Source organism: Etheostoma spectabile, chromosome 20 (genome assembly GCF_008692095.1).
Source record: "Etheostoma spectabile isolate EspeVRDwgs_2016 chromosome 20, UIUC_Espe_1.0, whole genome shotgun sequence".
NCBI classification, from domain to species: Eukaryota; Metazoa; Chordata; class Actinopteri; order Perciformes; family Percidae; genus Etheostoma; species Etheostoma spectabile.
Genome location: NC_045752.1, coordinates 19440107 through 19457988, shown reverse-complemented (window position 1 = coordinate 19457988; position 17882 = coordinate 19440107). Strand labels below are relative to the sequence as shown.

Here is a 17882-nt window from a genome sequence, read left to right as displayed (position 1 = left end):
TTGAAAAAAACCTTCCTTTTTTTAATGGTTGAAGGGAGAGCAACACAAGGGTTAAAGAAATGCCCATACACCAAAGCACGTTCTTCTACCATCCCAGAATGCTTTGGGAAACTATACTACTGTAAACCTAGGCTAGTACTACTTGGAGTAAAGCTGAATGGTTCAACCATTTATCCAACACTAATAACTAATCCTTTGAACTGTTTAGCCATTACTTCTAGCTGTGAATTTTTATAATGTATTCATTGCCTTAAGCTATCTATTTAAACATCTGTGCTCTGTTGGAAATATACATATGAGTGAGTGGACACAGCCCGAAGGCCGGGGTTCCCCTTCAAGCTCGCTAACTAGTTTTCTCTCACATAATTACAAATAATTGCATAATTGCATAGTTCAGGTAGTACAGTTGATTTAATGTTAATGTGTGGATATATTCCTTCATCAAATCATAATTTCAAAATGTTCAAACTACAGTAGTTGTTCTCCCCAACCTTTCCCTGTAGCCCCGGGTAACTGCAGAAGTACCCCGTGGGTACATGTCCATGATTGGGGACCACTTCCCTTCTTACTGTCTCCAAGAGAGTTTCACATCAAGTCTCACGACACCACGGGGACATTTTTCCAGGCACTGCTTTATTGTCACAGTGTATTGAGTTAATAGTCACGATACAATATGAACAACATTGACAGAGAATGACATTGTACACAGATGATAGATGTGTTCGTATGGCTTGGGTTGAATGCAATATATAGCAATATGCCAACCTTTTAATAATTAGTACAGCAAACAACCTCACTCCTATAATCACATGATCATTGAACATGTTGAGGTTGCTGGGCTGAAAAATACAGCATTTGATTTTGAAGTCCATGGCTACCTACACGGGGGGGGGGGGGGATATGCAATAAGTTCAGACATGTTACAGGAGCAACTTGTGAATACACTTAAATGAATCATTTGAGTTACACTTTACAGAAAAAGCAATATAAACATACTTCTTTTACACATAGATCCTAAAAACAATCTTTTTTTTTTTTAAAGCCAACGTAGTGTTTGAAGCTTGGGGGGGGGGGGGACTGAAATCCCTAATAGAGACTCCTGGACTATCCTACCATGTGTAGGCAGAAGCCATCAGTGCTAACCCTAAGACAGCTTTTTTAAAACTTGCAACATTTTATGAAATGATACTCTTGCAAATATTATAATCCGAAAAACAGCAATGGCATTTTGGCAAAGAAGCACTGAACAATAAATGGTGCTTGCTTTTATTATGCTGTGCATAATCTGTGGTATTGTAAATATGAAGCACATGTATCTTGTAATTTGGATTTATTCCCCCAAATATAAACAAAAGTATTCTTAAAATAATAATAAATTAGACAAACTATGTTAATTAAAATGAAATCTGCTATATTTAACAGCATTTTTTATCCCATGTGTTTATAAAATGACTTTTTGGTACATTATTAACAGTTTAACAAGCCTGATATCATTTCTACATTTAAGAATATTTGTCATTTGCACATGCTCCTTTTTTTTGTTTTTGCTACTAATAAAGTTAATAGAACATGTACTGGAAGTGGCAAAAACCACTGAAGGTTCCCTGCTGCAGAGGTGGTGGTGGGGGGGGGGGGGGGGGGGGGGGGTGGTGGGGGGGGGGGGGTGTGTAGCAACCTTTTGTACTGTGTTTTGGCTGTAGAGACAGAGTTTACACTGTGGATAATTAAACTGGCCGATAGCCAATTCAATGAAATTGTTCATCCCTAACAAATAAATTAGGGAGTGTTCACACTCTAAGAGAACAGCTGCAACAATGTTCATGTTTGCATAGATCAATGTGGCTTTTAATACATTCCTTGTTCGATAATGGTCGAAAAAAATCTAAATCCTAAATCAACCAACATGTTGGTTGATTACTGGCTGTCACCTGGAATATGACATCTTAACTATGGGTTAAGCCTATTGTGTATTTAATGTTTTACATATGTGGAGACGGATGTGCAACATGACATTTATATAGGACATGCTACTAAACTGTATCTGACAGTTTCTTTGGTGTAAGTGAAAAGTTCAAGAACCTCTTCATCTGTAGTTGCAGCCCGGTCTCCCGCCAGCTCGTGAATGGTCACGTTGTGTTATTTAATCTATTGATATGTGTACAGGTCACGTTAATGTGCTGAATAAGAATGTTGAAGTGATGTATTTCAATGGGAAGCCTAGTTTGTGATCCCACGGTAGAGAGTAGTATTAAAAATGGCAAAAATCTGCGCAGGGAGGTTGGTCGGGGGGGTGGATGGGTCTAACAACACAAGACTTTCTCCCCGGAGACCGAGGATCGCGTCCCACATGTTACAGTTCCTTTCGGCTTTATTCTCTTCCTAACCACGACCGTCCCGTTGTTGGCGTGAGTTGTTGTCACCGGCCCTCGTGTGGCGTTTCATTTTCCCGCTGTCGCGTCCCCCCAGAGCAGCCCAGTGTCATGGCAGGTCGTGAAATGGTCACGTTCAAAAATCGTGACCTGTACACGAATCAATAAATCAAAATAAGGTGACCATTTCACAAACTGGCGTGAGACCTTGGTGGTAGGTAAGTAATGGCCTAAGGTTGGTGTGTCATTTTTTTGCCCCTTGGTATCCATTGGTTCCATTTCTACATTTTGGGGCATGAGAAAAAATACTTGACGTAGTACACAATTGTGTTTTCTTACATTTTTAACAGTAGAAAAAAAGCCTAGGATTTGGCAGGCTACAGTATATGGACACACAGAATACCATCTGCTCGTTACTTGATCTGAAAAGCGTACGTGTTGGTGTTTTAGGGCTGAACGCTGAATTTTTTTATAAATACTATTTACATGAAATGCTCAGTAACTTCCATTGGAAAAAAAGAATGTGATGGTAGATATATTCTTCAATAATGGCACAGGTTCATGACATTTTCTGCTTTTTTTGTTAAAAGCAAAAAAACTTGCATAGCCCATGATGCACAGTTTAACAGAAGTAGTGATGTTTTTACGTAATATCACCAAGTCAAACAGTAGCTGACGGACTAACAGAAGCTAACATTACCTCGCTTGCTTACTGACTACATGACAACTTTATGAACCTTTGCTATTTCTGAAGAAACGATGTACTGTTTTTCTGTATGGATGCATGGCTGAAGAGAAAACATTAGGGGGAAAAGCTGTACTGTGGAACATTTGTAATGAACGTCCGTTACAATTAAGCCATTGCCAAAGGAGTTTATACAAAGCTAATATCCACACAACTCTCTCTGTATTTCTCAGTATGGCTGTTTTCAGAAGATTATGTCATCCGGCAACTTTCGCGCACAGAAAATCAAGTGAAGATAATAACTTTCATCGTGTCTTTTTTAATCCTCTGTGTCCTCCTTGGCTACTAGCAACTGCGTAGAGAAGGGATGGGGCTGGTGCGCGATCACGGAAGGCTTGTGTCATGTGGATGCGTCAACAATTTTGTTGTTATTACTTAGAATCCCTCATGGGGGAGAGAAAACTACGCTCTATAACTTTAAGTCTATTGTGGTTAATTGTTTCTTCACAATATTGGCACACACTAAACTGAAAATGCATGTAAGAGTAATTCTAAGAAGATTTTGCTGGAGATATTTTAGTATGTATTCATTTCTTGTGTTTCAGTTTGTTTGCTGGTAACATTACTTGTCCACACTGTGAGTCCACTACATGCAACACAACTGTATAAAAGGAAATTCAAGTCATTTGTGAGCTGTTTAGGACGCTCTTTTCTCAAACGTGTTCAGAAAGTAAATCTACAAATAGGGATAGACATTTTTTTAATTCAAATTTGGTGTTTTTGAGAGTGTATAAGCATTTATTTCATCAAGAAAATTTGATACATCAGAGTATAAAATCTGGCTGCTGAAAAAAGAACCGTCATCATTCATGACAATCCACTGTTTGACAGAGGATACAAAGTTATTCCATGCAGTAACTTCTGAGCAGAGGCTGGCCCAGTTTGACCAAACTAATCATACTGCGGTGAGGTGTTGCCTAGAAAAATAGAACCCTATGAACAATAGAGCTGTTCATATATGAAAAGATATGCTCCCTGGATGTTATAGTTAGGACTAGGCATCAACAATCGGTTCCAACTTAAAAGCGTTTCAAAAATCACCATTCCAATGGAATTGTTTTTAATTGGTGCGTTTTTAAAAAGTGGTTTTGAATCTGTTCCAAATCTACCACACGCAAGTTTAAGTTTCCGTAGCGACCACCATACCTCCAGGCGCGTGTTGTGTTGCAGCCATTGAGCGCAGTAAGCAGTGCTCTAGTGTGGCTTTAGTTCACGTTGAAAAAGCCCTGTAAAACTGTAAATCACCATTGAAATCACCACTGAATCAAAATGGTTTCTCTTGTCTGTAAAATAAGTGCCACATTTAAAATCCAACCCCTCAAATACATAAGAACCTTAACCCAAAGAGAATCAGAATTGTTAAAATCAAAACAACGCCCAACCCTGGTTATAGTGACCGATAATGCTCCAAATTCCTGCAAACAAAAAAAAAATCTGTTTTCTCAGCAGAACATACATCTTAATGGGCCGGCTACATTGCAACAGTAATGTATGTGAAGCGGTTGTCCAAAACTACGCTTCCTCTATAATCAATGAACTGGCTCCACCGTACACAAGAGCGCAACGGAGATCCCGTCATCAAGTGTAAAAATAGGACTGTCAGCCCTTTTACACAGAAATGGATCATACAGCGCCTGATATGTTTTTACATTAAACTACCGGTATACAGGAGACAACTTAATGACTTTAATGAATTCATTTTGATAGTTTCTGTTTTACAGTCCCTCCAGAAAAACGCAATTATGCGATCTCATAACTCAAGGACTCATAACTCAGCCAAAGTCTGCATATTCAAATACGCCACACTTTCGCCGCATTAGTTGTCGAATTCTGCGCAAAATAATGCAAGGCTTGCATGATTTCATAATTCCTGCGTTTATGTTGCAAAAAAGTCACACTTGCCATGGGAACATTATGAAGTTAGGTAATTACGCGACAAGGCAAACAGTCTCTTTTTCATCAAACCGCAGTTTTTGCAAGTTCCCACGATTTAATTGCATGAAATTGCATAAACATCCTGCATATTCCATCGCATTTTGTAAGAAAACGTGCTGCATAATCAACGATTTTTTTCCTGCAACAATCACAAAAAAACTCGTTTTTTCTGAAAGGACTGGTTTTAATTTCTTGTTTCCCTCACCTGCGTCATGTCATTTAACAACAGCCGACAACAGATTGACCTTTCACGGCGCTGTGAAAAAACAACAATCTCAGAAACAACAACAATCTCAAAGCAAAAGCTCATCATGTCTCCTGTGAATCCTACGCCATGTGTGTGCAGGTGTAGCCAGTTCAAAAGGTCGCAGTAGGTTCCGCGTTCAATGCAGCCAAAGCGTAAGAGCTATTGGCCTCACTGAGAAAATCAGGTACAAAACCTTTAAGAGAGAGAAGAAAATACCCCTCCCTTCCACTTTTCTGCTTCTCAGCAACATCAATGGCACGTGGCAAAGAGTAAAAAAGTGTTTGGGCTATGATTTATAACATCTCCTCTGTAGACTGGAGTTTTACTTATGCAAACATTTCCGGGGTTAGATCTGCTTTGGGTAGGTGTCGGGTTTGACAGCATGTCAACAAATCTGAATCCAGTATTAAATCTGCTTGTTCTATCAAAATCCTTCATCATCCTTTATAATCCATTCCCAAATATCATGAGGTTTGAAATTCCAACATTTGCAAGTTAGAGATTACAGAATAAACATTTGTCATTTTAACTGCTGAAAGTGACAGACTGCTGGGTAAAAATGAGGCCTAAATGTATAGAAATTGTTTAAATGTTGCTTTTTTTGTTGGTAGAAAGAATAACGCCTATACTCATAGAATCTGGAGTTACAATATGTAACTATCGTGATAAAAGCTGGTAAATGGTCGTATGAATTGGAGCTAAGTAAATCCGGGTATTTTGCCAACCTTAATCCAAAATGATCAGAAACCATAATTTTACTTGTATGATAAATTTTAAAGTAGGCCTTTTTTGTGACTGCGATTTTGGCTCCTAACAATCAGAAAAACAATGTAATCAAGACAAATTATTATTTTGCATATTATGTTTTAGCAGTTTTTCTGTCTTGTGTTCTGGAGGGGAATTCCAAAAATTCAACAAGAAAAAGTAAATTAAAAGAGAAATTTCTCAGATCAAGATTGGTTTTACTGTTTCCCTGGTTTTAAGTTCAATAAATTCAACATCTTCCCAAAACAAGAGGAGTATTTTTGTTAACTTATTGTGATTTTAATATTGACCATATATACATTGACTATAATGGAGCAGGCCTAATTTAAAAGCCAAAAGAAAAAATATTTAGTGGAAAAGGCAGTGTGAGTTCTTTATGAAGCACTTTTTCTTTGAAAGCAAAACATGTCATTTAGCTGTATTGAGTAATTTCGGTTACCTTCAGTCGTTAGCCTTAACGTTCAGATCGCCGTTTTAAATGAACGAAACTCGTTCATGTCTTAACTGGAAAATTCTAAATTAAGAAAAAGGCCTTATAGGGAATATCCAAACAGAATATGCAGCATACATGACCTGTATCAAATCCAGAATACTGTCATATTCTGAATAATAGAATATTAGTGTGTATGTAAAGGTGCTAAATACCACAGGGAGAGGACTTCAAGTAGCTCAGGGTCATGTCATGTTTAAAGGTCATAAAATATGGAATCAATCCCCCGGCAACGATAAAAATGTCAATAGGTTGCCATAATCATAAGGTAGAATCCACTGGGGACAATTAATATCAATACTGTAGTTAATGTCATATTAACCAGTAATCGTTAACCTGTCTCTGGCATTATTGGACAGATTGAGGGATATTTGTCATATTTCATCCCGAGGGCGGGGAAACACAAGGCAATGTCAATTCATAATTTGTCTTCATTTATTAAAGAGCACCTATAATGCTTTTTAAAATTTTTCATGCCTGTTAGTATGTTATATAGGTTTTTGTGTATTTATATACAGCCGTATCTTTATACATGTATAAAGTACAAATTAAACTCCAAATGGAGCTTTGTCTCCCACAGAAAGCAAATTTTCTAAACTCCTTGAAATGCCTCGCCTGTGTTTTTTGGGAAAGGGGGGGGGGCAAAGAGCTGAGACAGAGCGTTTCAGATAGAGACACTGCAGCAATGGGCAGTATGAGAAACGTATGTTTTTTAACATCAAAGCATGTAAACTTATTCTTGTAGACCCCAAGACGCTGAAAAGGAGTATAATAGGGGCTCTCTAATATAGTTATTTGTTTGCTAAGTAGCTATTACTTCTGATGCTGCAAGAGCAGCTATGCTAATGTGAAATGCTTGCATATGTCAAACTCCAGCTGCCCTTCTTTGAGGTACTGGTTTTATAGATACAGATAACCAATCCAATAAACCAGATTGAAAAGGCCAAAAGCAGTGGGGAAGAATATTCGTGAGTACGAGTCGATCTTGGAGACCCGCACATGCATTCTGTTTTCGCGCCAAGCACCTGTGCGGCAGTCATCGAAGCAGCAGAAGAAGCTGGTGCAGTCTTTTCCATCCAAACACTCGTAAGCATAGTCAGCCTCCTCGTGATAGGGCACAATGTTGTTCATCTGCAGCAGGGACGTGCCAGGTCGGATATTCACCATGCTGGGTGCTTTCTGCTGTGAAGGAAACACACCAACGCGTTCTCATGAATGGCTCCGCACAATATGGTACAGAAAATGATGCACACCGATTCGTATGATATCCTATGAAACTAGGCGACTGCCAGCTCGTGGGTCACGTGGCGCCGGCTACAGTGTAGTGGTGCCGATAGTTGACGCCGGCTCTGTGCCGCTCCGTCGAAACAGCGCCAGTTGGTAGTTGCGTTTATCCGCCAATAGGTGACTGTTAGCCACTCACAGGCACCGCCAGATGACGGTCCTTTCAAGGGCTGTCTCCACTGAGTTAAACTTTAAAAAAGTGAGCACCATTTGGAGACAACTGTTAAGTTTAGGCACCAAAAACACTAGTTAAGTTTAGAGAAAAGAAGGTTTTGATTAAACACTCCTGAGGAATGAACACACATTTCCTGGGTGAACGTATATGGTTTCCTCTGGCTTGAAAGTGTTGGTTTAGGTTTAGGGTAACTTAGGGTTAGGGTTTCTTAGGGTAGGGTTAGGGTTACTTAGGGTAGGGTTAGGGTTACTTAGGGTTAGGGTTTCTTAGGGTAGGGTTAGGGTTTCTTAGGGTAGGGTTAGGGTTTCTTAGAGTAGGGTTAGGGTTTCTTAGAGTAGGGTTAGGGTTACTTAGGGTTAGGGTTTCTTAGGGTAGGGTTAGGGTTACTTAGGGTTAGGGTTTCTTAGGGTAGGGTTAGGGTTACTTAGGGTTAGGGTTTCTTAGAGTAGGGTTAGGGTTACTTAGGGTTAGGGTTTCTTAGGGTAGGGTTAGGGTTTCTTAGGGTAGGTTTTAGGGTTTCTTAGGGTAGGGTTAGGGTTACTTAGGGTTAGGGTTTCTTAGGGTAGGGTTAGGGTTACTTGGGGTTAGGGCATCCCAACCACCCTTGCCTCCTTCTGGCGCAGCCCACAGCGTCCAAAATCAACAGCAAAGAATATGTGGAATGCTTACTAATTACAGTGCTTAACTTTTGGAAGCTATAATGTATACATGTCTTTATGTCTCATGAGAACAGCCTAAAAACAAAAACAATTCAGTAGGTTAAAAAGAAAGAAGAAGAAAAAGAAAATGAGCGGTAGGTACTTGTGTGTTATTGTTGGATTTAGACTTCTTGGTCTGTCTGTTGCTGGTGAAGTAGTGCAGAGTGCCATACTCCATGAGGGCAGCAAAGGTGAAGATGAAGCAGACCGAGACAAACAGGTCCATGGCAGTGACGTAGGAAACCTTGGGCAGTGACTTCCTGGAGATGGTGCTTAGAGTTGTCATCGTTAAGACTGTGGTGATACCTAAACGGAATTGAAGAGAAAAATTCCTCAGTGCAATGTTAAATACTTTTCATCTACATGTATTTGATGTGTGTGTCCTGCATGATGATTTTGACAGAATATTTATGTAACAGCCAAAGAACAATTCTGTGACATTCCACAGCAATGAAGGCTTTCATTAAAGTTGGACTCAATGTCAGATCAACCTTGTCCCTTTGGTAGTCATTGCCGAAAAGCTAGAACTTGATAAGTGTGGGCAGTTAAACCCTTACCCCCTAAAGATAATCCTATGTCTTAAACAATTACCTCTTCCTGGCATTATGATAATAATTGAATAGTACAAGTTTAAAGGCACTAAATGTCAAATATTCAGTATTTCTCTATGGCAATATTATTCATGACTAAATAAGCAATAATCAGAATCACTATCAACAACTCAGCTGATCTGCTTCATCAGGACTGTGTGGGTGTGATTTGATCAGATTTCCAGTACAACCATTTACAGAACCAGGCACATTTGGACTCCGACTCAGTTTAATTGTGTATGAAATATAAGAACATATCAGACCTAGAGATGTGCGAGCTGGGACGGCATCCTTGTTGATCCAGAACGAGACCCATGACAAGACCACGATCATACTGCAGGGAATGTAGGTCTGGATGGTGAAGTAGCCCATTCTCCGACTCAGGTCAAAAAAGATCGTCATGATTACATATTCCCCTGAAGGTTTTACAATAGGGTAGACATGCACACATGCAAAGGTCTGGTTTAGTCTGAATTTGTAAAACTGGAGACTGGCAACATGTAAGAGGCCTTGGCCGTAATCTTTTACCTGACTGGGTGTGTGCCACATCAGTGGAATTCCTCAACCCTACGAAAGCAAACTGGTAGAGTCTCCAGTACCGCTGGTCTGCCACTTCCACCGCCCGTCTCTGCCACCGGTACATGATCTCATTCTTAGGATAACCATCTACAGAAAGCCCCCCGGCCCACCCCCCACCCCCAAGACAGACACATAATAAATAAATTAGAAGCCTTTCTGATGCCTAAGGATCAAATAGTCATTCAGTGTACTTCACATCACAAGGAAACATTGCACTATGGCAAGGCAAAGGGGAGCATTCAAGATGGAACGGACCTGCCCAGTCTCAAGAAATGTCTTCAAATGAGCAAGATGTTATCCAATGCATATAGCAGTGTGTGTATGGTGGGTAAACGTGAGCTTTGATAGAGGCATACCTGTAAATGTAAATGTGCTGTACTTATATAGTACATATATATAGTATAGTATATCAGTCTTAACAACTGCTCAAAGCGCTTTTACATCTACAGGAAACATTCACCATTCACACACATTCATACACTGTGGCCGGGGCTGCCGTACAAGGTGCCACCTGCTCATCAGATAAACATTCACACACATTCACACTCCGATGCACAGCACCGGGGGCAACTCGGGGTTCAGTGTCTTGCCCAAGGACACTTCGACAATGACTGCAGGGGCGGGGATCGAACCACCAACCTTCCGATTGGCAGGCAACCACTCCACCACTGAGCCACAGCCGCCCCAAGCCACCTGTAGCCTAATACACAGTAGAAGGGTGTTTGTGCAGATGTTCGGGTTAGGGTTGTACTCCCAGGAAATAAATAGTGTGAAAGTAATTGCTCTACCTGGCATCTATGAAGGAAAAGAAATTCCCTTTCATTAATTGTTTGTAGTGATTTTTAACAGTGTTGTATTCTACTCAAGCTTGTAGTGTTGCTAAAGAATGCTAATGTTTCAAGGTTTGGCAATATTTTCCTTGAAACAAATCAACGCATTCTCATGATCGGCTTCGTACGATATTGTAGACAATCTTATGCGCATCCATTTGTATGATATCCTACGTAATTGGGCAACCAACAGCTGGTCATGTGACAACTGGTCAAAATAACAGTTAAGTTTAGCGGTCTTTACAGTTAAATTTAGCAGAGAAAAGGTGACTTGGAGCCGATTTCAGAGCCCCGTGAGGTGTCGGCCGTTTTCAGAAGCCGTTGCTAGTACCTGACCGAAAGTGACTTAGAGCCGGGTACTGGACACCACGAGATCTTTCAGTGGACATTACTGTAAAGGTTAGCAGACAAAAAGTGAGCAATATGGGTGCCGACAGCTAAGTTTAGGCACCAAAACAACTGGTTAATATAAGGAAAAAGTTTGTGGCTTGTTAGGGGCTTAAAACACTCCCAGCACACACACAAACATACGTTTCCTGGGTGAAAATCTGTGTTTTACGACCAACCTACTCCCCCCAACCTCCTACCTACGTGGCCCAGAGCATTCTTATTCAAAAATATGTGTAAGATATACGAATTACAGTGCATGTGAACAGCCTGAACTAAGAGTTTGCGTCATTTGACCTCAAACTAAACTACACTTTCAACTTTAAAATGGCCAGTAGCATTATTTAGACACTTCTCATGATGGTTTTCTAATATGCCATCTCTGTGGTTGAGGCCATTATATTATAGGCAAATATAACCACTTGCTTACTGTTGGGGAAATACTGTGATAATGGTTAAAAGACTTTTAGTAGAAGACAGGACATAATCCAAGGTCCCTGGTGTTAAAGTCACATGCTTTGACTTTTGATCACACTTTCCTCTTTTTTAGATGTGTGTTGTCACACTACTGCTGTCACTGCTACTAGGAGAGATTTTATTCATACAACTGCAAGATAATGCTTGCAAATAACTACGATAAGAGTATGATAAAAAAGACGTACAATAAAAATACTTCTTTTTAGGCATGTTGACAAATACTGTTTTTCAGGGAAGGTTTCTTTAGTCATTTAGTAGTTTTTGACGATAGAAAATACCAATGGTTTATGCTCATTTGATGAAATTTAGTGTGACTGCACTGGCAGTTGTTCTCAACTCCATGGAATGGTATTGCATTTGTCACTACTGTGTGGAAGATTAAGATCATGACAAGACATGAGAGGCTAAAATACAATGCAGGAGACGAATGGAGGATGACACAGACAGCATGAATCAAACAGGGAGAAGGTGCATAATTCATTAAGTCTGTCGGAGAAAATGGGACTGTGTGACCTCCTCTCTCCGCTGGTGGAGCAGATGATAGATTGGTACAGGCTAAGAAAGGGCAGCCTCAAGCAGATGAGCCTTTTGGCAAGGAGAAGGAACAATTGCTTAGCAACTATGCTAGCCCATACAGAAGCTTCTCCCTCTGGGAAAGTTGCGGAAGTTGAAGTCGAAATGGGGAGGGGAAAACCTTTGACCACCTACAGCTTGAAAACTCCAGTGGACACGAGTGTTCATCCATTGGAAAGTTATGCAGCTTAAGGTAACACTCCGCATTAATAGTCAACCTGACAAAAACAGAATTGTGACAGAGAAAAAGCAAATCTCAGCGTTGTTTTTTTCCCTCCCAAGTGTGACTGAACATATTAAAGGTACTTTATGCTTTTTCTGTATTACATCAACAAATGCAAAAAGACCATTGAATCAAACTTAAAGAGATCAAGACCTAAAACAGAGCTACATGATATAAATACAGATACAGACACTAACGCTGCCCAAACAACAAAGATTGTTGAAGAGTTGATAGTTTATTAAAATCAACAACATTTTAAATGGCTACCAGAAGGTTTAGCAAACTGGCGGCATAACTGTCCTACCTCAGTGTGTACATGACTCGCCCATTGCTCCACAGCCTCAGGAGGCGGTTGGGAGTGGTGATCCAGTGGGCATCAGATTTGCGGGAATTCCTGAAGAATGTGTCGGGGATCCAGATTTTGCCTACCATGTTGCTGTTGAGCATGAGCAGCTTCATGGAGCTGTTGAACTTCAGTCTGCTGTCATACCATGTCTGGGCAAAGAAGATGTCAATGGTGTATTCCTGCAACAGAGTTCGGAAAAACATGCCAATGAATCCAATTAAAACACAATATACAGAAGATATTTAAATGGTTACTTTAAGAATTCCCAGAGTAAATAGGATGGATATAATTGGATGGATTGCTATGTAATTTGGTTCAGATGTTCACTTTTGCCTCAGGATGATTTGTAAATAATTTAGTGATCGCCTGACTTTCATAAATGCTCATTACTTTAATGGTCCGCTGACTTTTCTTAAATGCTAATACCTTTGGTGAATTCACTTACCTTTTTTAAGACCAAAAGCTCTCTACCACTGTTATTTGAATTGCCATTAAATTTGGCTTAAATCGAACAAATAAAATCTCAAACTCTGCACTTTTAATGGCATCTCACTGGATGGAGGTTGAACACTCTGGAAAAACTCATCTGTGGACACTGGGTTAAAATACCATTGCCAAGGAACTTTGAAAGAATGTATTTCACTTCCAACTATGGGATGGATTGCTTTTCAGATTTCTACAGACATTCATGGTACCCAGAGGATGAATACCGATGACTTCCTAATGCTGTATAAACCCAATTTCATTGTAGGTTGTATGTGGAGGTTATTTAACATTAGTAAGGGGAATTTATCAGTCCATTTCCCATTTTATCAGCAAAGGAAAAGCAAAGGGAAATCAGAAAAAGCAGCCTCACCATGTTGATGGGGTCCACTGGTCCAATGCTATTGACATACACAGCTGTTTCAATCACTGTCGGCCTCACTAAAAAACATAACAGAAGACACACTGCACTGACATAGACAGCATTAACTTTTTGTACATGTTTGTTAGTCGATGCCCAAAAATATGCTGTCTGTCTGACCAACCTAAAGTGAAACAACAAGCAGCATCGTATCGCAATTCTGTTACTGTAAGCCCGCTTTATGCCTATTAAAGCCAAAGACATTAAAGACAGTGGTGTTCAAATGATCAGATGCATACTCACTGAGTTGTCAGAAAAATCTATCTTTTGGCAATTTAAGTTGCGTTGATATTTGCGAGCGTGGTCAAGTCCCTGCATTGTTTGTGCCAAGTGATGTCCCTTTATTTAAGCTGGGACACACTCAGGGACCACCCTCTGATAAAGACGCAGGTGTGACAAGGACTGGAGTGCATAAGGGTTGGACATTTCAAAATGTGCAAAAATGCCAAAATTAATTCAATGTCCAGCTCTTAACCCAATAACTTCAGTACTTTAGAAGCTATGCCATATATATATATATATATATATATATATATATATATATATATATATATATATATCTGGTATTAGGAACACAATATCTGTTCTCACTCTATGTACTATCAAACAAAGAAAGTTTTGTGGAGATCAGAATATTCCTTTGAACTTTTGACTTTCCAACTCTTGTCATGTCAATATTACACAACCACTCAATAATCTGAATACTCAATCTGCATAAACACCTTTACAATAATACACTAACATTTAAGGCTATGGAACAAAAGTCCTAAAGGTGCTCAGTGTCACTGGAAGTTGGAACATCTACAGTTTCATGACAACTTAGCAAAATACATGTCCTGATGTGTACAACCATGAAATAACTAAAGTTACAATACACAGGCACAGAAACACATGCTGTCTTTTATTTATGTGTTTCTGTTGCATCAATGTCTATCTTAGCACATTGTGCAAATAGATAGATCCTTAAAGCAACCTGTTAGTTTTGATAAACAGCATGTTTTGCATCAATTATGAGATTTTCATTAGTAAGGACATTTAATCACTTTAACCCTCATGTTGTGTTGTTTTCAAAGTTTCTTTAAACCAATTTGCCTCAAAATAACATGGATGGTTCCAAAAGACGCTCTTCACAAAGAAAATTAAGGATCTATGTATTTTTATGTTTTATGTATTTATCTATGTATTTCATTTTGAAGCATTATCCTCTTTTCCATTACCTTCATTCCTCTGATCTTAACCATTAGTCAAAATCCTTCATAATTTCTGCTTTTTTCTTACACAAAAAATAGAAAGTTTCATATACAATTACTGACCATGAATTCCCAAAAATAAGTGTAAAACTAGTGCAAATAAATAGGTCTAGTGGTGAATATACTGTGTTGATAGAAAAAGTAACATAATACATAATTTAATTAAATAAATAATCAAGCATAAGGTGGGGAAGAAATCAACGTAATTGTAAAAACAGTGTCTAAAAGAGTGTTAAAAGTTGAACAAGGTTGTATACAAGGTTCTCCCCGACAGCAGCAGCTGTTGTAATTTGCACAAGGCCATTTTTCACACTTCTACTGTTTCGTGGTAACATAGCCAAAACAAAGGCACAAATTTCCAGAGGACGAACATGACTTGCCTCCGATGTCCGGCCGCAGTTTGTTGTCGTAGCCCAGCAGCAGTTTATTTAGGATCAAAGTCACATCGCTCTCGTAGACCTTCGGTGATAAGACCCAAGTTTTATTAATGGGCACATCTTCGTAGTCCTCTTCTTCCTGTTTACTGGGCCCAAACGCTGCACTGTGGGTTAGATAGAAGAAACAATGGTAAGACACAATAATGTACACTATTTGCATATAATCCGGTGGAAATATATGTTAAGAGTGTTTTTGCAGGTATGGATTGGCTTTGCAGTAGCAATACAGCAAGTTGTTTTGGTATGAAAAGGTCAACTTAAGTGTAGTATGTATTTGCATTGGTTATCAATTCTCCAAAGACTCAGTGCTGCTCCCAATCTTATTCCATTTAGGGTGGAAGAACGCTCAGTGGCTCGGTTTTCTAAGCTCTATGAAAAGTTGAACCAATATAAAACCTCCATGGATCAATAATTCCTACTAAAGAGAGTTCTAATCGACCTTGTTTTCAGTTTGAGTTGTCCTGTTTTTACGTTGTTGGGACGGATGTGTCATGTCACGTGTCGTGTTCCTATTTTATTTTGTAAATTCATTCCCCCGTTGCCTGTTATTTGTTCACGGTTATGTTTTTAATGATAATTTATATTTTAATTATTCATACTCTTTATTGATCCCCAGTGGGGAAATTACAATCTACACTCTGTTGTTATTACACACTACACACAGGCCTGAAATACACACACATGCTCAGGTCCTATACATGCACTAATAGAGAGATGTCAGAGTAGTGGGGGGGGGGGGTGGGGCTGCCAGTGCTGGACCAGCACCCTGAGTGGCTGAAGGGGGGGTTTGGTGCACCTTGGTAGTGCCCAGGAGGTGAACTGGCACCTCTTCAGCTACCAGTCCACACTGCGTACTTTGGTCTGAATGGGGATTTGAACCAGCGACCCTCCGGTTCCCAAACCAACTCCCCACGGACTGAGCTACTGCCACCACTTTTGGTAGATTTTAAACAATTTACCTATGTTGGCTCTGTTTTGTTTTCCTTGTTCCATCCTTGTGTAGGTCTTCATGCTTCAGTTTCCTGTTTTATTTTGTAGTCTCCGTTTCTCCTGTGTCATGTCTTGTTTACTTCCTGCCTTGTGTGTTTTCCCGCCTTTGTGATTGGCTGCCCCGCCCTGATGTGTTTCACCTGTTTATCAGCCTTCATTACCTTTAGTATTTAGTCTCTGTGCTTTCTTTGGCTGCGTCTCTCCCATTGCAGTTTGATTCCTAGTGCTTTGGTTATTCCTAGTCTTCTGGTGTTTTGGACTTTTGTTTGGAGATTCCTTTTGCCAGGATGGCGATTTCAAAACCTTGAGTTGCCACTGGGAAAAAAAAATGGCTGCAACATATCCACTTAATAATTGAATAATAGAAAGTGGATAACAGAAAGTGGTGACATGTCTTTTTTTTTTTTACCATCTATGGTGAGTTGATATGGATAGATAGATAGATTGTTTTTTGTTTTTTTTCCTGGGGGTGTGTTGCTGACCGTGTTGGTAATTTAATAAATGTTGTATAAGTCCATATGCTTACTTGGTTTCTTTGGCACTTTTACAGACAATAAATGCCATAATGCAAATAGCAATCCTTTTTTTTGGTTTTAGGAAATAAATACTTTCCCTGAAATTTGTGAATGAATCATGATCTCAATTCTTCCAAAAATCCTGCTTCTCATTTTATGAAGAAGGTGCAGCCTTCCGGTAGTAGTAGTAGTAGTAGTACTCTCCAAGGACAAAAGCCAGATTTTGCTCATAAAGCATGCATGTATTTTCTGCGTATATCAGCACACATGTCTCTGCAAGCACTGGAACTATATATAGTTTTTCGGGCTTACATTTAAATAAAGCCACTTTTCATGTTCTGTTTCTACATTATGAAGTATTAAAAGACCTACCATATTTTTACTCTAGGAAACGCATTAGGGCATAAGTCACAAACACCCAGTGGATTTAGAGCAGCAGAATGCTTAGTGAATCCAAATGAAAAGAGTATTTTTAGGATCGTAATCTGGGAATGAAACAGCGCGGTGTCTATTGCAGGTGGATGCACATGGCTGAAGGTGTACAGCTGCTTTTCTGATAATGAACATGGACCTGATACTGTACAGAGACCTGAGGGACTGGCATTCAGCCCAGGCTGTTAATGTTCCCGTTGGTCAAGGACTTGACCTCGACCATGGCACAGTAACCTAGTGCAGCAGAAATGAACTTTACCACTCTGTGTTATCACTTTAACAGAAATAATACTGTGCATGACTCACTATGATACCATGTTCATCTGATTCATGTCTGCTCAATGTTAAAAAAAAAAAAATGTTTTGAAAATGGATAGATGAAAATAGCTTACCTTTCTGCAATTACTTTTTCCCCACCAGCAGTGAGACTTAAGGATTGTAGGGTTGGCCTGATAAAGGATTTTTAAGGCCGATACCGGTACGAATATTTGGTCATTTAAAAATCCAGTATGCCAATATGTTGGCCGATTTGTATTTTGTATTGTATTTTTTTTTTAAATCCAGAAACATGTTACAAAATATAACCAGATTTCCTTAACATTAGTCATCTGTAGTTATTTATGAGTTCTCACTAAAATTAT

At 39.4% G+C, this 17882-nt stretch overlaps 1 protein-coding gene and 1 long non-coding RNA gene across 2 annotated transcripts in view; both read right to left on the bottom strand.

Annotated features, from left to right (window-relative positions):
- Positions 1 to 612: 612 nt before the first annotated feature.
- LOC116669800 (uncharacterized) lies at positions 613 to 4805 on the bottom strand. The gene is made up of 2 exons (XR_004326852.1): positions 2577 to 4805; positions 613 to 2081 (listed from the first exon to the last, which is right to left on the bottom strand). It is a non-coding gene; the product is annotated as an uncharacterized LOC116669800 (long non-coding RNA).
- Positions 4806 to 7051: 2246 nt separating this feature from the next.
- Positions 7052 to 17882, bottom strand: part of gabrg1 (gamma-aminobutyric acid type A receptor subunit gamma1) — a 15520-nt gene continuing 4689 nt past the window's right edge. Inside the window, exons 2-9 of the mRNA XM_032499847.1 lie at positions 15248 to 15408; positions 13570 to 13637; positions 12672 to 12892; positions 12280 to 12362; positions 9827 to 9964; positions 9562 to 9714; positions 8812 to 9014; positions 7052 to 7733 (exon numbers count right to left, since the gene is read on the bottom strand). Of these exons, the coding sequence (XP_032355738.1) occupies positions 7452 to 7733; positions 8812 to 9014; positions 9562 to 9714; positions 9827 to 9964; positions 12280 to 12362; positions 12672 to 12892; positions 13570 to 13637; positions 15248 to 15408 (1309 nt within the window). The 3' untranslated portion in view covers positions 7052 to 7451. The remainder of the gene's footprint in view (positions 7734 to 8811; positions 9015 to 9561; positions 9715 to 9826; positions 9965 to 12279; positions 12363 to 12671; positions 12893 to 13569; positions 13638 to 15247; positions 15409 to 17882) is intronic.